Source organism: Myotis nattereri (genome assembly GCF_964212035.1).
Source record: "Myotis nattereri genome assembly, chromosome: 7".
Lineage (NCBI taxonomy): Eukaryota > Metazoa > Chordata > Mammalia > Chiroptera > Vespertilionidae > Myotis > Myotis nattereri.
This window is the reverse complement of record NC_138082.1, coordinates 15,715,134-15,739,315: the sequence shown is the minus strand read 5'-3', so window position 1 is coordinate 15,739,315 and position 24,182 is coordinate 15,715,134. Positions and strand designations below refer to the sequence as shown.

The window sequence follows — 24,182 nt, the reverse complement described above, 5'->3', positions numbered from 1 at the left end:
TTTAAATTGGTGATCATTCAAAAAATTATAATCTACTAAAAAAAAAAAAGATCTACTAAAGGGTCCCTCATTGGAGGAGAAATTAATCAGATCAGTCTTGGAGGTGGTGCAGAATACTGGCTCTCAGTGGAAATCGCTAGGTTTGTAAGAAGTAGAGTGAGGTGAGGCCAACCAGGTGAGTGGGGCAGGGGAGGGAAGAGGCCAGGAGGGTCCTGGGGAGGCATTCACACAGATAGGGACTGAGTCCTGCCAAGAGCGGCAAAGAAATTCCAGCAGCATCTTGCTCCCAGAGACTCTTTGGACAGAGAAGGAAAATCTACAACCTCCCTCACAGGCACCCCTTTCTAATTCATTGAAATGTGAAATGCCAGTGAACTGAGGCCCTCACCCTCTGTGGCATTTTATGCCAGTTTTTCATGAATCCATGGACCTTTTGTAGGGTAACATCAGGTATTTGGGGGCTGCAGAAAATTCCTTATGGCTTTCGAGCCACCTGTGGTCTATGGACTGTAGGGGCAGAGTGTGTGCAGCTCCAAGACTGACTAGATGGGGCCCTGTGTGTCTGGCTGGCCCATTCACTGTGAGACACTTCCATTTCTCAAGAATCCCAGGAGGAATTCATCACCTTCAAGTAATACAATTTTATTATCAACTTCTCTCTTCTGTGTCAATGTACAAGGGATAATATCTAGATTTTACATTAGAAACAAATGGTTTAGTCTATGCTTATAATTTCTATACACAATAACTTAAAAAAGATTGTTTAAAAAGTTTGTAATCAAGATTTCTCTTACAGTCTCAACCACAACTCTCACTGTTTTCTCTTTCTTTCTTCTTTTTGTTTTTGTTTGTAATGTGCTTGGCTTAAAACAGCTTTGATAACATACATTATTCCACATTTTCTACAGAGAAACAATATTTTCTAAATCCATCAAATATCTCTTCATTATAAATTGATCGACTACTATACTCCACATATTGGTTCAGCTTTACTTACTGTCAGTGACCGGTTCCATACAAAATCCTAGCAAAGCATGCAAGAAGTCCACTACATTATTGAGGGAGTCCTTGTTCACATAGTCCCTCATGGTTTGTCGGAATTGCATCTTATCTAGCTTGTACAGCTTAGTGAGGCAATTCTGGGCCTGCAAGGAAGGAAGAAAAGTGAAAAAGTCACAGGTACCAGCTTAAGCTAAGGATACCATTAGCCCGAGACAGCAGCCTTCAGAAGGCAAAGGCTCCTTTCCATCCCAGCTGCCTGGTGCTGGCCAGCTTGCCAGCCCCTTGTGTTCGAGTAAGAAGTGGGCAGAGACCGGCTGAGCAGTCCAAGGGCGTTTGCTTTGAGAAGGGCTGCACCAGGTAAACCCAAAGCTAAGGTCTAATGCTGGTGCCAGTGGGGGTTCAATATTTCCACCAAGATCAAGAATTTAAGGTCTCATTGAAGAAAGCTCAAAGTGTGAAATTTAGGTAGATGACAGGATTGGGAATCTAGGATTAGAAGATTTGCCGGCTATGTGCATGGGAAGAAGCACGCCACTCCCGTGCTCAGCTACTTTGAACTTAAGTAGACAAATGAAGGCGGGGTGGGAGGTTTGTAGGAGGTGTGTATCCAGGGTCCTCTTATGTGGTCAGGAGGGAAATATCCTTGAAACATGAAAGAGGCTTAAAATAAAGGCAAGTCTGGTTTGTTTACTCACGTGTCTGCATTTAAATGTGAATGTTTGGTATTAAAATAAAAGTTGGCTTCATGGAGATGAAAAATAAGTGACCGCTGGCTAGGCCCAGCTCTTCAAAATTATATATCTTATGATCCAGCAAATAATTCTGCCAATTGGAAAGGGAATGGGGATAATCCCCACCATCAGAACAATAAACTCACAGTCATTAGCTGCAGAAGGCCACAGACAGAATGCACTGGTACTGCCCTCTTCTTGAGAGAAATATCACAGGAGAAAATCTCAGTTATATCACCATTTGGCCTGGCTCAGTGGTTGAGTGTTGACCAAGGAATCAAGAGGTTCGATTCCTGGTCAGGGCACATGCCGAGGTATGGGGTCAACCCCCAGTAGGGGAGGCAGCCGATCAATGATTCTCTTTTATCACTGATGTCTCTATCTTCCTCTCTCTGAAATCAATAAAAATATATTAAAAAAGAAAATGAAAGTCTAGAGGACTTGATCTGGTAGAGGTAAAATATTCTTAACATTTTTAAAAGTTAAGTTCCCTCTGGAAATGCAATGCATTCGAAATCTGGAAACACCACCTTCCTGAATTAGAAATTCCCAGGGAAATTTTCTCAAATTTTTATCTCTTGAAGAATGAACCATGAGTTCACTGAGCATGGATAAGCACAAATCCCCAGAATGAATATTAAACTGGGCTGCAAGATAAGGAAGGAGTCCCCATGTAAGTCAGGAAAGCTGAGCAGGAAGGTAGAAAACTGGACATCCTGGTAGGAAACACACAGTAGTCTTGTAAAGCCTGATGAACTAAGAAGTTAACAACAGCCTCTCAAGCAGCTTCCGATTCAACTAGCTCTACTTTCTCCAAGTCTAAAAAGACAGGTTCTGGTATCAGAGCCAGTTGTTACCTCCAACTAAAGTATCACACGTCATATTTTAGTGTTTCACTTTATAGAACTGGTCTTCTAGATGATGAGCGATGAGGTTTCAGCCTTGTGGGCATTCATTCATACTGTGATAGAATTAAAAATCATACACCCATGTGCAAAGATAGGGGTGAAGTCAGCTTTTTATTGCCTTATTATTACTTTGATTTAGTTTTGGCCTCAAAATCTAGATCTTGGTCAAAGTTTTCAAGTTTCATAATTTAGAAGTTAGTTACTGTGAAATATAACCCCCATATACATATAATAAGCTAATATATGCAACATAATAGAACATAAACGAAATGATATGTATACATGGATAGAGAGATAGTTGATGAATTACAAAAGAAACGCAGCATGCTAATACTGTGTGAGCATTTCACAACAAAACCTAATACCAAGTTAAAATGGGCTGGCATTAGATCTTGACATGATCCTAAAACTCTGCAAGATATGCCAAATGGTTTCTTAGACTCAAATGCATATCAAACTCTTATTGTAGGCAAATATTTTCTTAGGATTTCAATTCAAATATACATTTGAGGCAACAGTCCCAGTTCAGACTTGCTATGGTGATGGGTTGTCACGCAAGTGTGAAGGGGAAAGTAACAATCAGCCGAGGCAAATGAAATGAGCTGGTATGAGACCACGTTCCATTACAGAATCATGCTTTGCAAGCCCAAGTGCAGAGTTTCAAGTTTCACACAGTTCAAAGGGACATGATCTCCAACAGAAGCCAAGGTTCATTCTCAAACAAAGTAGCCAGAACATGACTGGCTACTTTTACAGTCCTCTTTTGTCTCAATAAGGGCCATTTTCCATATCCATGTAAGAACAACAAATTCAGTCCTAAACGTTGACTCCTTTTCTTAAATAAAAATAGTACCCAGGCCAGTGTGATTAAAATGCCATTTGTCACAGACCATTGGAAGCTTGCTACATGTATTCATCATTGCAAAGTTCTTCCAAACTAGAGTGCACACATTCCAATTATATACTCTTTCACCAACAGGGAGTTGGCCTGCTCCATACAGGAGGCAGAACTGTTTTCCCAATTAAACTTTCCTGGGCCTGGTTTTAGATAACTTGAGATATCTTATGGGAATACTCCCACCCCAAGACATCATTATTTACCCCTATGAAATACAATGTTTTTCAGAGAACACTGACCCTCATTGTCAAAGGACTCATTCTTATGTTGGAGGGAGGGATGAGGGAGAAGAAATGGAATCTACTGTAATTCTCTTACATTCTCTCGGAATACCTGGTGTCTCAGGCGATCTCCAGAGAGCCCTCGGTGTCCTTCTCCACAACCATAGGCACATCCCAAAGACTTAACTATCTTGATGAGCATGGTTAGAGCAAGCCTATGGTTGCTTACAGGTATAATTTCATCCTAGTCCCCACGGACAAGAAAGAAAGAGAAGTATGTTTACTTAATCACTAAGGTCCTTTTGCTACCAAGATTTTATGATTAAGCCAAGTTAATTTGTTTTATAGTGAGCACCTGCAATTTGCAAAATAACATTGTCAAGGGTTCAGCAAGCAAGCTAATTTTTCTAAAATCTAGATCATGATTGATTTAAAAGAAAAATATCTATGCATTTTGCATACCCTCTAGTACTAAAGGATATGAACGGAAACTTCTTTTTAAAAATATGTTTTTATTGATTTCAGAGTAAGGAAGGGAGAGGGAGAGATAGAAATATCAACGATGAGAGAGAATCATTGATGGGCTGCCTCCTGCACACCCCCTACTGAGGATCAAGCCTGAAATCCAGGCATATGCCCTGACAGGGAATTGAACCATGACCTCCTGGTTCATGGGTCTAAGCTCAATTACTGAGCCACACCGGCCAGCTGGAGACTTATTTATTCAAAGATATGCTTTTGTATCCTTGACAGACTATTAGGAAAATTGCTAGAGAGAGGCAGTGTGGACTATCAGTGATGAAGGCAAATAGATTTTCCCAGAAGCTACCCTCATCAGCAGGCAAGAATTATTGCCTGATTGTACCACCAAGCAAGAATTATTGCTAAATTTCTGGCACTGATCAAAGACTGGAACTAGAAATCACATGACAATTTCTGAGATTTTTAAAGAATTTTTCTAATTTTATACTTTCACTACATTGTTAGAATATAAAGTGAGAATATAAAGAAATTTGTGTTTGATTTGTCCTTTGCAGCTAAAGAGGAAGCCTTCCTGCATGAATCATGAGAACTACCATCCTTTCTTTTACCCCATTTAATCCTTCTTGCCAATGGAAAACATAGCTTCCAGAAAAATGAATTTCCTTGAAATATTTCCAAAGAAGCATAAGGATGCCATTGCTAAGGAATGATGCAGACTCCAGTGTGGGAGTGAGTGCCATTACCTTTGGGAGGCTTCAATCTTCCTGAGTCCTTCTGGCTACAGTCTGCTGTCAGCACATACACCATGGATTTGAGATTCCAACTCCTGTTCCTTAACTGCATATCATGCTAGATAAATGAACTCATCTCTATGTGCTTTAGTTTTCTGTCCTGTGAACTGAAGATCCTAATAGCTTCCATTCCTACTTCATTGGTTGACTGTGCAGAATAAATTAATAGACAAGTGATGGACTCTTCCATAGTCATATAATCAAGTGTATACATAAACTTTGGAGCCATACACATGCCCAGATGTGTAGGGTATGAAAGGGATAGAAGGTTACCTAGCATCATGTGCCATAATGTGGTAGACTTTCTCCTCCCCTCATGTTATGTAGTTGTTCCTAATCTATAGGCTGATGTAGCGTATGGGGCTGGACCCCAGAGATGCCCCTTTTAGGACTGAAGCATTCATTCACTGAGCTGAACTCCTCTCCAGGCACTGCCCCTAGTTAAATAGAGAAGATTCACCTAAGGTTATGGCTCTTCCTGGAAGCAATCTGCTTTCAATGGATAGTCAAGGACATAAAGAGGGTGGGGAATATAAAGGTGGGATCCTTTACTTCACCTGGGGTCTACTCTGAGGAGCTATCCCAGCTCCAAAGCTTCATGTGTGTTAATTGGCTGAGGCCTCTATTATAACTACATTGCAGTTCAACTTCTCTCTCTGCCCCATCCTGCTTCCTTTACACCTCACAGATACTGATTCTGAGAAGACACCTCAGGAAACTTCCTGCACACATACCTCCATGTCTGAGTCTGTTTACTGAGAACTCTGCAGCTTAGATGGTTGCAAATGAAAGACTCAAACTTACCAGTAGATCTCTCTCTATTCATTCATTCATTCATTCATTCTTATATTTATATATACCAATTCAGAAATGTTTCAGTTTGGATTCAAATCTTAGGTCCATAACCTTGAGCCATCTATGTAATTACTTTGTACCTACAACCTGGATGGGAATCATAATAATACCTCTCTCATAGAGTTGTGAGAATTAAATGAGTCAAAACATGTAAGGCACAGAATAATAGCAAAACAAATGCTAATTGCTATTTCTAGAGTACTGCTATCCTTTGGGGCAACTTGGTGCAAATTAGAAGACTCTCCTCTGCGTGGATGAATCAGGGAAAAGTGAGCCCTCTTAGTGGATGAAGGCTTTGGGTGAGTAGCTCAATGAGCAAAGCTTGGACTGGGTTTCAGTCCTTACTGACTGACCCCTTTAGCCGAGAGCCTTTATGTAGTACACACACTGCACAGCTGGTGCCTCAGAAAAGGTCACCTTGGGTAAAGGCTGGTTTAGAAGATTGGTTAAGACACATTTTGGAATACTATATGTTCCTTTAAAATAAAACTCTAGCTCCAAAAGCTCTTTGTAAATATCTATTTAAGTTTGTATTTGTTTCGACTTTCCTATTTCCTTGGGATTTAGGTTTCTCTCACAGGTGACATTCAGAGAGATGGATCCAGCTACAGGCAAAGATCAGGACAGATATTAAATAACATTTCAAGCTCTCAATATGAGTCAGTGACCAACAGAGAGATAGAAATTAGATCTTCCTTTCTGAATATAATAAATTCCCCTTGTTTCTGGTATTTACCAGGCTGCAAAATTAGATAAACCCTCTGATGTCATGGAAAGTAACAGATGGGTTTGGGAAAGAACAGACCTGGGTGACGCACAAGACCAATGAACTTGACCTACAGTCATATTTTATTTTATAAATTTTATAAATTCTTTGTACTACAAAGAATACTATTTTGCAGAACTAAGTATAAAACACTTATATCTTGGTGTCTGTTTTTGAAATCACTTAATCTGACTTTAAAAATTTCCATACTAATCAAAATAACACTTATATTATCAAGTATCTAGTATAATATCTAGATTTTAAATAAGACAGAGAACTGCAGGTCTTCAATAAGAAATTGAAGCTTGTTCGGCTCAGTGGATAGAATGTCAGCCTGTGGACTGAAGGGTCCTGGTTTGATTCTGGTCAAGGGCATGTACCTGGGTTTCAGGCTCCTTCCCAGCCCAGGCTCTGGTCAGGGTTCATGCAGGAGGCAAACAATTGATAAGTTTCTCTCACACTGATATTTATCTCTGTCTTTCCCTCTCTTTTCCACTCTTTCAGTGGAAAATATCCTCAGGTGAGGATTTTAAAAAAATAAAAAATTAGTTGAAAATATTAATTGGGTAAAAATCAGAACTAAAAACAAAAACAAAATACTATTAATGAACCTCAGAGATTCTTAGGATATATAGCAAAACCCTCATCAATTTAGATGAAATATCTACATTTTACAGATTAAAAGCTTATGAAAATTTTTGTCTCTTTTAACTTTTATTTTTTTCTTTGTTTTTATCCCTGGAATATTGTAATGGACACACCACCATCTATTATCTCTTTTAGTGACCAGCCTAAATTGATAGGTTAAACAATGGAACTTTATTAAGAATCTGTTTGCTGTGTTTATAAATTTGGTCCTTACAGATTGTATTTGGTTGCTAATTCTTACCTAACTGCTGACTGAATGAATGATCCCTTAGGTTTTAGGGTCCAAGATAAAATCCCTTGTGAGCTGTACCATCCTTTAGATAATTTTTACCTAAAGTAAATTCTGAGAATTCTTGGATAGTCATCAGTGATGTATGAGGAGCTAAGAAGCTGAAAACCTTAAGTACCAGAACATATTATTAGAATTGTAAAATATTATATATATCAGGAGAAGAAAATCCTGAAGAAAAGGTTCAGGAACCCAAAAATATTGGGGAAGGAATATTTGGATTACAGTCCAAGAATATTGGGAAGATAGAAATAAATAATAGATGAAATAATAGATGAAGAAACAAAGATGACAAATGCACATTAAACACATACCCAGTGGGACTGGAAAGAGATGGAGAAAAATATTATTTTTAATGCGCACACATTAAATATAGGACATGTGAGCACACAGCAAGAGGGTGGTCATCTACAAACCAAGAGAAGAGGCTTCAGAATGTAACACCTTGCTTGCACCTTGATCTTGGACTTCCCAATCTCCAGAACTGTGAAAAGTAAATTTCTTAATTAGGCGTAAGCCACCTAATCTATGATATTATGGTAGCCTGAGGAGACTAGAACAATGCTCAACTAGGTCAGACCCCGAGAGTCTTGAGAAAGAGGCCTTCCTTGGTGGCAGACTGAAATTATGGCCAGATAGTGTATCTGAGATGTTCTTCTGCAGAAATAACATGACCAGGAAATTAGGTCTAACATTGCTTGGATGGCAATGGTTCTTGAATTTAGAACACAGTTTTATCTCTTTCCACTGATGCCTGCTGAAGACCTCATGAAGAGCTTTCGAGATTTAACAGTCTCTTGCTCTAGGTATTAGCTGTTGTTCTGAATCAACAAATTGCTGAGAAACACACACTGGAAAGTAGTGAGGGGAAACATTCCTTAGGACACAGAAGGTAGTTCAGTCATACCTTATCTTGGTTCTTATCATTCTTCTCATAAGGGCCTCCTCCACCTCCTCCACCTCCTCCTCCATCGCCTCCTCCACCTCCTCCATCTCCACCTCCTCCTTCTTCTCCTCCACCATCTCCAGCTCCACTAACTGAAGGGCCCCCAAATCCACAGGAACTTCCAGATGCTCCTTTGAACTGGAAAGTTCCCTCACTTGGTCTTTTTTCCACAGTCTCATTTTCCTTATTTTCACTCTTCTTTCTGTTCTTTTCTATACAGGGCACCACACCAAGTTGAAGCAAGCACTCAACAATGTTTAGTGCCACATCACAGATTCGAGAACTGATGTCATGGTTAAGGACAAGATAAACAGCCTTCAGAACCACCTGGGGAAAGACAAAAGTAAACAGAGGCTGATTAAATTACTTGGGTTATCTCTTCCTATATAGATTCAGTTATTCTGTTTAATCAGTTTCTTTTAGGATGTTCTATGCATTTGGGTATAATTAATTCAGATAATTTTCAGATATTTCTAAGTTGGTTTGGGACCTTGTTAATGTCCTTAATATAGAGTACAAAACACTCAATGAATTAAAAATGCATATATTCCCAAACTTGCCATGATATAGACAGTTAATGGGGATAGTGAAGTATAATGAATTAATGGAAGAGCATTTGTCCAAAAGGAAACTTGTTCAATTGCTTTTTAAATCAACGTATTTTAATTCTCTGCCTTTCACTCTCCACCAGTAATGGATAAAGAAAAAATGACTTCCTTATGCACATAATAGAGGAAGATTTGCACATTCACAATTGTATCATTATTTACATTTCAATTTTAAATACAAAATGTTTGCCTTTTTAAATTATGTCTTTTTTTATTTTAATGTTTTAAATTATTTGCTGATCCAGTTCCCTAACGTGAAATAAAAAGTTTTGTGAAATATAATTGTAAAATATAACAACCCTCCCATTGTGCTAATAACTATAATCAAGACAGGCATCCTTGAGAATGCAAGTTTAAATATTTTATTGGACTTCTGTTCATTTTCCCCTGCTACACAGGAGGTTTATAGTCATGTTGTTTTTATAAGAAAAGAAAAGAAACTGAGAATTTCTTACTCTCGTTCTGGAAAAAAGGGACTTAGCAAACACACTCACATTTATGCATATTTATATACGTGTATTCAGGATTCACTAATGCTTTTGGGTTAGAAATATTCTGAGAGGAGGTCAAATGTAAAGTAATTCTTGAAAATAAAGGGGGAAGGTGTCGCTAAGAGGGTTAACACATTTATGAAATTTTCCATATGGATTTTTTTTCATTTGAAGGTTCAACATTTCTAAGACTTCCTATGCCCACTTTACACAGCATAGTAAAAACTGAACCAAAGAATCAGTATCTTTCAAGCTTCAGTAAGAAAAACCCTTGGTCCTTACAGAAAGGTCGAGCATGCCATTTTTGTGAACAAAGTTATTGGTCCCATCAATATGCTCTGTGTCCTCCAAGTAGCTGTAGTTTATACAGGAGTCCGTGAGGCTTCGCGGCAGGTTCGCACAGGCCAGGGGCTCGTGCGTTATCTCTGGGATAGGCACCTGGTTGCAGAGCTTCCTCATGTGCTCATTGAAGAAGTCTGCGTAGCCTACGTTGAATGACGCCAATGTGGTATTGAAGGTTGCAACTGTGATCGTGGAGATCTGGGACCTCACTAATAAAAGGAAAGCACTGTCTTAGTTTTCTCCATATGAATCTGGGACATCACATTAGACACACACACTATTATCTGAAATATGACCACAATCACAGCTGTAGCTTTTACAGATGTTTCACTTATAGTCAAAGAGCTATTCTCAACTCCCACAGAATGCTGCAGGTGTTAAGGCTATGTCATGAGTAGCTGATAAATAATGAAGGTTATAGAAAAATGTGAGTTCCAGCTAGCTTTCTTAAAACCCGGGCTAGAATTTAACTTTTGTCTAGATAGAAGGTGGATTTTACCCACTATTAGATGATGGACCCTATTACTATAGTTAAACAAGTTTACTTGGAGTATTTCCCTACTTTGTGGCTGTTTAAATATTTGGTTTTATCTAGTATATTTGAGCAACAACAAACGAGGATTATTTTTTCTCCTTTTCTTTAGAGAAATGGGACATAAATCTGTGATGGTCACTAATAGATATCATCAGCCCTAGCCGGGTTGGCTCAGTGGATAGAGCGTCGGCCTGCGGACTGAAGGATCCTGGGTTCGATTCCAGTCAAGGACATATGCCCGGGTTGCAGGCTTGATCCCCAGTAGGGGGCATGCAAGAGGCAGCCAATCAATGATTTTCTCTCATCATTAATATTTCTATCTCTCTCTACCTCCCCCTTCCTCTCTGAAGTCAATACAAATATATTTTTTTTTAAAAAAATAGATGTCATCAAATACTTGAAGTGCAATCTAGGGAAAAGAGGGATTAATTTATGCTCATAGTTTGAGAGCACAGAATAAGAACCCATCTCGAATTTCACCCACAGACACGTTTGCTCATATAAAGCACATAATGCATTTATCTGAAGTGAAAGCTGTCTGAAAAAGGGACTGGTGACTTGAGAAGGCAGTGACTTCCCTGCTGCGGAAGGTGCCAAACCCTTCAGAGGGACGTCATAGAGGGGAATGAAGTCCCGTATCTAACTCTCCTCCAAGTCTCATCTAGCCTTGTGGGTCCATGATCGTTGGAAACAAAGATGAATGGCCTGCCCTTGCTTTCCTTCTGAGACATATGGGGTTCCTAGTGTGCTGTCCAGTAGCCCTTGCCACTAAGGAAATTTTGAGAATGGCTCACAAGTAAATTACCAAGCAATATTCTACATGAATGCACACTTTCAGAAAGCACAAGGAGCCAGAGTACAATGAAATGGAAGGAGTAAAAACAGGAAGCAGGAAAAGGAACCTGAAGTCCCGCCTGCGGGCGCAGCCTCCGACCCACCTTCCCTGAAGGTGTTCTCTCCGTGGCTGTTGGAGTGGTCCGGCAGGTCACTCACCAGGGTGTGGTGCGAGTGGGAGTGCTTGGCGCTCAAGCTCTCCATCTCCGTGGCTGCATCGGAACTGCCCCGCCGGGTAAACTTCCCTGAGATGGTCAAGAATATCACAAGAGGGTTTTCCAAACTGCAAGACACTCTGCTGAGATTTTGTCTTTTGAAAGGACAGCAGTGAGAGTGAGGGGGGTATTAGGGAGCGTGTAAGGCACAGTCAAATAGCAGGACTTGAACTTGCCTTGGGAAGGGACAGAGTCAAGATGATTGACGAAGCTGCCTGTGATAAGGTCAGGCCCGATCTAAGCCAAATGTCAGACACCATCTGCTGGGCCCCAGCTAGCTGTCAGCTCTTAACTTTCAGCTGGCCTTCTTAATATGCCAGCCAGAAAGAAAAATGTTTCTTTTCTTAACTCTTTCCTTTTTAGCAGTCACATTAAAGTCTGTCTTTGGATTCACAAGGAAAACTAATGCACCGGCCCTTCTAAGGCCATGCTTCCATGTCTAGAATATTTAAGAAATGGGGCCATTACCTGTCTCATTACAGAAGATTCTTGAATAATTAATTCAATTATCTACACTTCTTTGGCTGTGGAGACACAGCATTATTTTGTACAGGGTACTCACATTAGGGCCCAAATTTCTTGACTAATCTGTTCCAGGAAGATCCACATTTGCCCCAGACCTAGATCCAGATTCCTAAATGGGTTACTCAAGCTCGGCCCTACTTTGGGAGGTCCTGCGGTCACCTAGAATGGTGGTCTGCCAGCCGCCTTTCTCAATGCCTCGCCGGTCTTCCCCCAGCGCAGAGAAGCTTCCGAAGGAGAAGGTGCTGCGGGTGGGGGACACATCCAGGTGGTCCTCGTGGAGCAGGAAGGGCACGCCCATTCTCCGCGGCCTCCTCTTCCCCGTGTGGTGCAAGGGGATGGAGCCTTTCCTCTCCCGGTCTTCTTTGCGACTCTTGAACTACGAGGGTGAGAGGGGAAGGGTTAGGCACAGGGCAAAGGAGAGCTTCCAGTTTGCTCCCCAAAAGGCTCCATGACCTGCCATAAAATGTAGTAAATGTTGCAGGAAGAGGAGACCCAGAGAGTCACCGAATATCATGGGATAGAGATGGGAGAAATGTTCACATGTGTTTTAAAGAGGGAAAGGAATGAAAAAAGGGAGCATGTTCCGTGGGGTTTTTGCTGGGTTGATTAGAAAAGTTTTTCTCAAAGTGTGGTCCCTGGACCCGCCACATCAGCGTGCACACAGAGGTCATGCTGAAAGCCAGTGTTAACCCTTTATTTGCCACAAGCATCTATAGACACAAGCGGTGGACCTTCCCCACACGCCACATGCATCTACTCATATAGCCGCAAACCTCGCTTACCAACTCTGGTCACCCAATTTTAAAATTAGACTTGTCAGTGACATCTCTGAGTTTGTAAAGAAAATCATGGTAACTTAAATTCATAAATATTCCAGCACATATGGAAGAAATTCCAACATCGATATATAGAGCTGCCACTCAGATGCGTGAGAGATAAACACTGCAACACTTGAAATTTGTTTGTGTTATCATGAATTTCACGCCTAAAATGGTAAACATGGTGTGTATTCTTTATTTATTTACAGATTTCGTCTTTGGAGCATTAACAAAATTTAGTGTTTTGGGGGCTTTTTGTGTTGACTGTTTATTTTTATTTCGTGCTCGCTTTTGATATTTCTGTAGAATTCAAAATTATCATTATTCTATTATTGAATTTATCATTGTAATGTATTATATTGTGCAAATAAAATTCAATCCCCATAAATGTCATCAGATAAAGAAGTAATTGAACCAAGCACCTCACAAGAAGAAGAAGATGACATCCTTTATTCAACTCCAGAGTCAGATAAGTTTTTAAATTAAATTCGAAATATTGTGGCGTGTGGGGATGGTTTCCATTCTGGATGCATGGCAGTTAACTGGCTAAACTGGGAGATGACTTTTGTTCCCCGGGGTCCTTTCCCACCCCACCCATACAGCAGCATGATCAGAAGCACCTCATGCCCTAATGATTTATTTTATTACCAAAATATCAAAAGGGTAAGTGGCTCTACTCACCTTCTTAAAAATGTTCATGCCAAGGTCAGAAGAAAGATCTGGGACTGCAGACCTACGCAGATTGGTCAAGGACACCTTGGAAAAGGCCTCAGGACTGAGAGATTTTTCATCTTCATTACACTTCATGGTGAGATCCTTAATAGATAACAAAGGTTATGACTAATGACTTAGGGCTTTATATCTAAACTAGAGTCCCAGTGCACGAAAATTGTGCACTGGTTGGGGGAGGGTCCCTCAGCCCAGCTTGTGCCCTCTCACAGTCTGGGGCTCTCGCAGTCCGGGACCCCTCGCTCCTTACCGCTAACCTGCAGCAGAGGCAGGAGAGGCTCCCATCACCGCCGCTGCACTCGCCAGCCATAAGCTTGGCTTCTAGCTGAATGGTGCTCCCCTTGTGGGAGTGCACTAACCACCAGGGGGCAGCTCCTGCATTGAGGGTCTGCCCCCAGTGGTCAGTGTGCGTCATAGCAATTGGTCGTTCCGCTGCTCGGTTGATTTGCATATTAGGGTTTTATTATATAGGATACTTTCTTACTGAGATATATTTTTAGTAGAAATATGCCTACTGTGTTGATATCTATGAAATATTTAACTTGTATCCAGACTTTCAGAATCGAAATCCTGCTACTGAGGAGATATATTTCATATTAATTATAACTTCTGTTTGGAGTTTTCCCCAGTGAGACTATGAAGCTCCAGAAAAGCTAAGAAAATAAGGATGGCATAGGTGTCTTTTTCTCTTCTTATTAAAAAAGTGCCTTTCTATTCAATGATTCACCAAAAGAGATATTTACTTTGTGCATAATCAGCTACTACTAAAACAGAATCTATTTCCTTTCTCCCTGATATTGTATTGCTTATGCTTATTTTCAGAACATGCAGATGTTTTTCAGACACAGCCAATTCACATTTAAGTAAACCCAAATAACTGGGACACTCCGCTAATCAAATTTTTCTTTATGTATTCAATACATGATGTGGATGAGAAAGAGGGGCAGAGTAAGTGTTCAAGCTGATATAAGGACATTAATTTATCAAAAAGTGATTTTCAGGGGATGTCATCCCAACAATACATTCAGTTTACTACTCCAATCATCTATATTTATATAAAAACCTAAGCGACTGTCTGACTGTTGGACCTTCTGACCAGTAGCTATGATGTGCCCTGACCACCAGAGGGCAGACACTCAATGCAGGAGCTGCCAAGCAGTGACTTGGCAGCTGCTGTTTTTGGGTGATGCACCCGGAACCAGAGAGAAGGGAGCCTGACTCTAGGGTGCATCACCCGAGAACCACTCTCTCGCAATCCAGGACCCCTTGGAGGATGATGGAGAGCTGGTTTCCGCCGGATCTCCGCAGGCCAGGCCGAGGGACCCCACTGTGCACGAATTCGTGCATTGGGCCTCTAGTCTATAATAAATAACAAGACTATATATCAAAAAACAATATTCCTAATGATGACGCTGAGGCACTAGATACTTTTGAAATGTGGAAAAGAGGTTAAATCATAAGTAAAACTCTCGCATCACGCATTTTATAATATTGGTTTCCAACATATTATATGTGTGAAGTCTCTATTAAGTAGTGCTTTGATTATCTAAGACCCAATTTTCCATTATTTTAGATCAACGGAAGCTTACTCTAGATTAGTGTGGGAAAAGGAAATTCAGATAGCACTTCTTTGAATGGGAAATTAAATGCTAAAGACCAGCCAAGGGGTCCAACAGTAAAAGATGGAAGAGAAAGGTTAGTAGCATCATAGTAACCACCAGCCAAATATTCAGCACTGGAATAAATAGGCGCTGGGTACACAGAAGAAAAAGAGAATCTGTTATAACCACAGTTATTGATTCAAATGACAGTGAACCAAGTCTCTCTTACTTGGGTTTTGTGGGTGTTCACCAGTGAGGGGGCTGCTGCCACCATGGAGCTGCTCCTGGGTCTGGGCAGGAGGGGAATATCTGGCTCTGGGAGCTTTTCTGGCTTCTCTTCCAACATGTGTCTCAGCCTTTGTAGATAATACATCAGAGACCACTGAGTGCCTTCCTCAGACCAGTGGGGCTGGAGTAGGCAGCGAAGAACAGCAACATCGAAGTAGGTGGCATAGCGGGACCTTTGGCATGGTGGTATCACAAGAGAGACCCTGTTCATGGCAGAAAGATGACTACATTGGTAGGCATACATTCCAAAGGGTGGCCCATGGCTTTTAGCTCTTCTTTTCTCATTTGTTCATTTATTCATTCACTTAATTTACTGGTTACTCTAATATCCTCCAGACTGGTCTCATTCCACTTTTGCTAGACACTGCCGGGAAGTAGAGACATGGAGAGAGGTAGAAATTATTCAAGCAAAATTGAGGATTGGGCAGGAGGGTGGATGGCACTTCAGTCAGAGGGAACAATGCCTACAAAGGTATGAGTTTTTAAAAGATCATGAATTAGGGAAAATCACAGGGAATTGATATAGCTAGTAATTTGGGTGGTAGACAATGAGGAGAATCTATAGACACAGATGAGGCTCAGATCATGATGTCTCTCTTATTAAACTGAGCTATCAGGTTTGACTTGTAGCTCAATAGAAACAGGAATGTGTGCTTAATTGGGCTATTTTAATTTCAATTGTGATAATATGATATAAAAACACACGGAAACTGCAAAGTACAAAAAACACACAAAAGTTATACTATGAGGAAAATAAAATCATTTTGAAAACTCAATTTATGTAAGATAGCCAAACTAATTTTTAAAATCTTGAGATTTCAAGGTTCTGGAGTTCTATTATTCAATTTAAACACATGATATATTCATTACTTAGTCATTACTTTAATTGTGCTACAAAACAGTTTTTAGCAATTACTCAGCATAATACATCATCTTAGGGGATATGAAGGTAAGAAAGTAAATTTAACTTCCTTGCCTTGAGGAACACATGGTCCTGAGAAAAATTACAGACAATAAATAACAAATTATAAATTTAGAACTCCTGGGATCAAATATGCAATCTTAAATCTAAACTTAACTGCCAAGTATAATTTCTTCCTAAGTTAGATAATACAAAAGTGCTATCAACTAGCAAATGGTGCTACCCACACATGAAGAGCTTAAGGAAAAACACAGCCACTTAGATTCAGAGAAATTTTCCTAAACTTCCCAAACCCATACTTTTTAAATTGAAGGTTATAATTTATTATTGGTCCAAGAGATTAATTCAAAAGGTTTTGACTGCTATTAAAAAGTTAACTAAAATAAAAACCACCAGACACAACAAATTAAGTAAGGATTTGTCTGGTTGGTGAAACTTTTGTTTCACTTCACATCTTTGTCATGAATCCTAAGTCCTTGGGACAAATTTCATTTTTAGCTGAGAAATGGAAAAAAGAGGCCGACAACTCCAGAATTCCATCAACCACATGTCCCGTGATTGTTACAGCTGTATAATCGAAAGCAGTAAACAAGTCATGGGCCCACTTATCCATGCCAGACTATTCCCTTCAGCCCAGCTGGCGAGGTTTAGTGGTTGAGTGTCGACCTAGGAACCAGGAGGTCACGGTTCGATTCCTGGTCAGGGCACATGCCTGGGTTGTGGGCTTGATGCCCTGTAGGGGGCGTGCAGGAGGCAGCCAATCAATGATTCTCTCTCATCACTGATGTTTCTACTTCTCTCTCCCTCTTTAAAATCAATAAAAATATATTTTAAAAAAGGGAGGAAGGCAACCTATGTAATACTTTCAACAATAAAGAGTAAAAGAAAAAAGCAAATGGTTAACAGAAAAAAAAAAAGGAATATTCCCTTCATCTCTCCCTGGGTGAACTGGTTTGCTTCCTAAGATGGCTCTGTCACTTTAATTCCCAGAAGCATTTTGCCTAACATGAATAAAATGTATTTTTTACTTTGGGTTGCAGTAAAAAGTTTTAACTATACACACCCAGATCAGGACAGGTGCCCTCTGAATCATTTTCATAGCCCCTCTACTTCCTGATCAAAGTACATGTTGCACTTCACTATTTCTACTCTCAGTACCCTTGTATGGCCTGCTGAGGAGCAACTGCCTCTGTACACAGTGGTTTTGAATGTCAGTGACATCTTGTCATCTAATCAATATGCTTGAATATTTTAGTTGATAAGTGGCAAACTAAGTATGTTAAACTTCAATCACATCATGTGCTACAGTACTATTTATGTAACTGAGTTGGCAGTCACATGAAGAAGAGAAACTTTCTCCATTTGATACGGAATTTCTGCACTGGAACAGTGTTCCCCTGGACAGGATGGTTCCCCGGATTCTTGGTCCATCCGAGTCAAAGAATGAATCCACAGATGGAAGATGGTACAGCAGAGGTGGAAACGTATTGAAGAACAAGTACAGACTCCCACGTGGGGAAGGGGAAGAGGAAAGAATCTCACAGCACAGACTGCCACTCGGGGAGGGGGAAAGAGTCTCACCAAGTTCCCTTTTTTCCTCTCTATAAAGGCTGCAGTTCTTGTGTCCTGATATCCCCTCTGATTGGTCAATACCCCCTTTGATTTGGTCACTATAGCAACTCCTGAGCTCAAAGGTCAAGCATCACTTGGGAGGATGTGTGAGGCCCTCCTCCCTCATTGTTCTGCCATTCCCTCTGGGCCTTCTGCCTCCTTTATTTTGTAAATATAGATCTTTTTATGGAAATATAGCTGTTGCCTCTTCCTTGCCTTATGGAAATGTAACTGCACCTGATTCCCTTTTGTTATGGAAATGTACCTTCTCCCAGCTCCCTTGTCTTATGGAAATATAACCTCTGCTCTGTAGCCCTGTGTTTTTTCCTTGGACCCTTAATTTTTAAAATTTCCTAAACCTGCCTATTTCACCCCTAAAAATTCCTATATCACAATCAGCATATACTGGTATGTTATGCTGGAGTTCATCCTTTTGCCAGGGAGCTAGAATACTCTGGACATCAGCTTCATGGCAACTTTCAATTCATCAGAAATCCCGTAGATCACGCCTCCAATCCCTTCTCATCAATCGAGATGAGGTACCCTCCTACTCTCCTTGCTTTTTCTCTCCTTCCACTCCTCTACTCAAACTCTTCTAAAAGACAGAAAGTTCCCACCCTCTAATCACATGATTGGTTCTCCTGGAAACCAACCCCAAGCCTTAGTTGCATTCCAAATGTTCCCTTAACATCACTCATCACTTAGGAAATTCTAAGGGTTTTAGAAGCTCTTGGCATAAAGGCTAAATATATATTTCTTATTATAAATAACATCATAAATTCCAACCAAAATTTCAAAGGGATTTATCTCTTATACATCAATAATACTGTCCTAAAATTTAACTGGATGGATGAATAAAAATTTGAAAGTAATTAAGAAAGATTTAAACAAGAGTGTAAAGAGTATAAATTGCCAGATAATAATCTGTTTACAATGATATATTTAACCAATGTAGTACTAATTTAGGAATAGATAAGAGTTCAACGGTATACAATATGGAACTATAAAAAATTCAAATATGTATAAACATTTAATATATAAAAAGATCACACATCAAATTAGTGCAAAGGATACTATATTCCTATATAATAAAACCTAAATATGCAAATCAACTGAACAGCAACCGGTCGCTATGATGCACATTGACCACCAGGGGGCAGATGCTTAACTCAGGAGATGCCCCCTGGTGGTCAGTGCACTCCCACAGGGGGAGCACCGCTCAGCCAGAAGCTGGGCTCACAGCTGGTGAGTGCAGTGGCAGTGGCAGGAGCCTCTCCTGCCTCTGCTGCAGGCGGGTGGTAAGGAGTGAGGGGTCCCAGACTACTATGAGAGGGTGCAGGCTGGGCTGAGGACCACCACCCCTCCGAATGTCGTGCACCAGGCCTCTAGTATATATAATAAAATATATAATATTATCATAATACACTTCTGAGAAAAATTTAATTAGGCCCATCTTAATTAGCATATTTTATTCCCCAAATAAAATCAAGGTAGATTAAGATTTAAATGTAAAAATATGAAACCCTAACAGTACTAGAAAAACATTTTGGCTATTTTTTTTTAAAATATGTTTTTTATTGATTTCAGAGAGGAAGGGAGGAGAGAGAGAAACATCAGTGATGAGAGAGAATCATTGATCGGCTGTCTCCTGCACACACTGCTCCCCCCTCCTCCCCCCCGCCTCCACCCTCCACCCCCCCCACCCCCCCCCCCCGCCCGGGGATCGAGCCCGCAACCCAGGCATGTGCCCTTGACTGGAATCAAACCCAGGACCCTTCAGTCCACAGGCTCTATCCATTGAGCCAAACTGGCTAGGGCTTGGCAAAATTTTTTATAAACATTGAACAGAAAAGAACTTTATAACAATCTAATGGCCTCAAATTTAAAACAACACAAATGTCCATCAACAGGTGAATATGTGGCAGAATAAACACAAACCATAAAAGCTACAGGAACTGTCAAGAAGTAAGACCACATACCCACCAGAAATATGGCTTGTAACAGGCAGAGAGCAGCTGGATCCCCACGTGGCTACTCATTTCACCTAAAGGTAACCCCCTTGCTTCACTATAATACATCAGTGTGGTAAACAACACACCCCATGCCACCATGATGGAAATGGAAAGCCTCTATCCAGACACAAAAAGGCCTACACAGCTCCTCTGAGAAATCTCTACTCCTTTCCCAGGAAAATCCTGAATATTCCTCCCCCTTACTGAATTCCCAATTAAATGAACCTCAATAAAGGAAGTAAATTCTGCTTAAGGGAGGCTGCTCTTTCTATGGAGTAGCCTGTTCTTTGTCTCACTGCTTCACTAATAAACTCACTTTCACTTTAAACCATATGCTGGCTCACATTTGAACTCCTTCTTGTGTAAGGTCAAGAATCCACAGTGGATCTGGGACCCTCCTGTCCCTGACTCAGGATGCCTGCATCAAATGGATAAACAAACTGACACATCTAATTCACGGGACTACTACTGAGCAATAAAAGACAGAGAACTATTGATATATACAATAATTATGCTGACTTTAAAAAGCTGCCCCCCCAAAAAGAGTATGTTTTAATTTATATAAAATTTTTTAAAAATTCAAATTAATTTATGTGACAGAAAGCATATCAGTGGTTGCCAGTGGATAGGGAAAGAGTAAGTAAGTGTTACGATGAACTACCCTTAATCTCTCCTGCTTGGAAATGTTTTCTAAAATACTCTGAGTGGCCAGATTACTATGACCGGCCAGATTATTATGACCACCCCATCAGTACTTCCTTGGGCCATCTTTTGCCTTCAATACTGTGGCGATTCTTCTTGGATTGACTCCATGAGATGTTGAAAGGTGATGCGAGGAATCTGACACCATGCCTGATGAAAAGCACTGTCCAGTTCTGTGAGATTTGATGGTTGTGGAACCAGCTGCCTGATGGCTCTTTTAACTTCGTCCCACAAATGCTCAATTGGATTGAGATCTGGTAATTGTGGGGGCCACCTAAGCAAGGTAAAGTCTCCCTCATCTTCTTGAAACCACTCCTGCACAATACGAGCACCGAGGCATGGCGCATTGTCTTGTTGGAAGAAGTCATCTCCATTGGGATACACCATCAACATGATAAGATGAACCTGATCAGCAATGATACTTAGGTATGTTGTGCTATTCACACATTTATAATTATCTGGCCCTCTAGCAACTTCAGTGTGAAATTATAGCTAATTTGCCTACAAAAGTCAGGTGGTCATAATAATCTGGCCACTCAGTTTATATCCTATATAATAAAAGCCAAATATGCTAAGTGTCTGGTCATCTGGTCATCTGTTCAACCAATCAAAGCATAACAAGCTAATGATATGCTAAGGCCACTCAACCGCTCGCTATGATGTGCGCTAACCACCAGGGGGCAGACAGTCAACTGGTTGACCAGTTGCTATGACGTGCACTAACCACCAGGGGGCAGACACTCTGGCATGTTAGGTTGCTGCTGGGGTCTGGCCGATTGGGACTAAGTGAGATGGGCCGGACACACCCTGGAGCCCTCCTGTGGTCCCTCCCAGGCTGGCCAACCTCCCACATACCTCCCCAACCCCTATCATGCACTGGTAGGGTCCATCGGCCTGCCTGCGCCTCTCACAATTTGGGACCCCTCTGGAGATGCCAAAGAGCTGGTTTCGGCCCAATTCCCAGGCCAGGCCAAGGGACCCCACTGGTGCACGAATTCATGCACCGGGCCTCCAGTATTGTTATAAGCCTCTTCCCATAGCTTGGAGCAGATGGCTGGCACCTGCAGAAGCAAGATAAGATGAATTCCCCTTTGCTTGACCACCCTCTGCACTCTCTTCCCTTGACTGACTCATGCATTCCCCCTGACCCTATATTGCGTACTTCTACCCTATAGAAGAGAACCTAACCACCCCCACAGGGCTGACACTGACACACCGGTCTCAGTCCACTGTGAGAGAATGTAATAACATTTCTTAAACTCTCACAACGTCTCTTGGCCTGGCTCCTTTCGGCAAGGACCTAACAATAAGGAAGGGGAAAATTACAAAGAGGCACTAGCAAACTTTTGGAGGGTGAAGGATAGATCTATTTGACTGTGGAGATGGTTTCACGGCTGTATACAACATATAATAAGGCAGAGAGTGATTGGAGCTGAAGCATTGGGGTTCTATTTAGTTCTGCTTTTCAATAGACAAGTAAATATGCTACACTTTCCATGGTAACCATTTAATAAAAATAGAAAGTTTTCTTCCAATAAAAGACAAATGGAGATTGGAGAAAGCTCATTAATCAATTAATAGGCAGAGAATAAAAGAAAAAAAACTCATGAAAAGCAGAGTAAATAAACCGCCCCAAATAATATGGAAGATATAAATAAAAATGGCAATCATAAAAATAATCACCAAATAAATATACTAATAAGATACAAATTATCATATTGAATTTAATATACATATAGTTTTACACAAATTTGTCAAAATTTCCCACCCATAGCACTGGATGATGTGCTATGCCTGCTTTTCCACAGTATTTATTATCTAACTTTTTATTATGAAATCATTTTAATAAAAAGGCTGAGTCTCAGAATTTTGTGAGTTGCTGAGTTTTCATAAGAAGCATAAAGGTTAGAATCAAAATTAAGGTTTCTATCCTGGGCAGGATATTTTTCATTTGCCTCCAACCCCCACTCCGTGACCCCATTCACTCTACCTTCACTACCTTGCTGTCCTGGAAGATTGGTTCATAGGACTCTACGCAGGAGTCTCTGGCTCCTGGTTGAATCTGGCAAGAGGAGGCTCCCAGGAGACGGGAAGGCAGAAGGGCCAGGATTTCTTTCAGAAGGCTCCTCCCTCCCAGAGATTTGCCTAGGGATGGCACTGTGATCTAGGGCCGGCACTGTGATCTAGGGCCAACAAGAACTGTGACTACTGATGGTTGCAGCTCTTGTTAATCATTCCCTCGATAGAGTTCTTCACAACTGCTCCCTTCCTCTGTCTCTTCAGGCCTTGAACTCCTAGGCCTCCTGCTGGCCCCATCCATGATCCCTAGAGAACTGCACTAGCTCTTGTGGTTTCCCTACATCCTGCCCAAACCTTTGTAAACCACCTGAACAGAGCAAGAGCAGGACAGACTTTCTGGACACCTTTGACAGTCCAATATGGAGTCACTGTCAGCCATGGCAATTAGGTCAAGTGCTATGTCAAGACTAAGGCAATGGGGTGTAACAGTAATGCTCCTAGGAGGGATCTGAACACCCGAAAGCACAAGTCTGGACACATGGATAAGGACTCTATCTGGACATCGACAGAATGGGACCTTCACCCCTTGTGAAGAGCTATAAAAACTCAAAGCTTTAACCATCCAACGCTTAAGCTTGGCCATACCATGGGGCATGCTCAGAGCTCTGCTGGACTTCCACTCCACTGGACAAGATCTGCCACTACAGCTGCCACACTTGAGGCCAATGTCCACCTTTCCATCTGTGAATACCCCCCTGACTGAGGCTTTGTGCTGGAGGTTCATTCTGCTCACTTCTATCAGGGAGGCTCCTCTTCCTCTGTGTATAACCTGCGGGTGACTCTATTGGCTTATTGGGGAGGTTTCCCCTAATAAACCTGGCATTGTGAAAAGACACAAATGTGTGTGAGTGGCTCCTTTCAGGGATGCCCTTGCCCATGACACAACCTATTTTGATCGCTTCACAAATTACCCAAGTGTGACCTGTGTCCTGACTGATTATATCCTGAAGCCCAGTTTGATGGAAAATAACCTTGTTTCTCATTTCTACCAGTTGTTGTTTTTCTTTAAAGAGGCCTTTACCACTCTTCCCTCCCACCCCATCCCATGTTTAAAAATACATGGACTAGCCCACTCCTCTCAGCCTATCCTTTATACCTAGAATAATGGGATTTTTTTTTTCCAGAAATATACTCTTGACTTTATAAAGAAAGACAAAGTATGAGGTTGGCTGGCTACCAGCTGGGTGATTTTAGGTTCTTCCAGGATTTGTGGCAATCATCTGACTTATTGTAAGAGCCTGTGAAAACTCTTGTTTTCTGGACTAAGAAGCTGTTCAACAGAATTATTTATCTATCCCCCATTGTATTGGATGTCTTTACCCTTTTACTTTC

At 41.0% G+C, this 24,182-nt stretch overlaps 1 protein-coding gene across 5 annotated transcripts in view; it reads right to left on the bottom strand.

The window, feature by feature from the left end:
* The window catches only part of UNC80 (unc-80 homolog, NALCN channel complex subunit), a 175,753-nt gene that overhangs the window by 124,817 nt on the left and 26,754 nt on the right, over positions 1 to 24,182 (bottom strand). For all 5 annotated transcript variants that reach the window (XM_081095147.1, XM_081095145.1, XM_081095146.1 and 2 more), the window contains exons 8-15: positions 15,466 to 15,727; positions 13,588 to 13,722; positions 12,248 to 12,464; positions 11,453 to 11,593; positions 9,920 to 10,188; positions 8,500 to 8,865; positions 3,858 to 4,004; positions 998 to 1,145 (exon numbers count right to left, since the gene is read on the bottom strand). In XM_081095147.1, the coding sequence (XP_080951273.1) occupies positions 998 to 1,145; positions 3,858 to 4,004; positions 8,500 to 8,865; positions 9,920 to 10,188; positions 11,453 to 11,593; positions 12,248 to 12,464; positions 13,588 to 13,722; positions 15,466 to 15,727 (1,685 nt within the window). The remainder of the gene's footprint in view (positions 1 to 997; positions 1,146 to 3,857; positions 4,005 to 8,499; positions 8,866 to 9,919; positions 10,189 to 11,452; positions 11,594 to 12,247; positions 12,465 to 13,587; positions 13,723 to 15,465; positions 15,728 to 24,182) is intronic.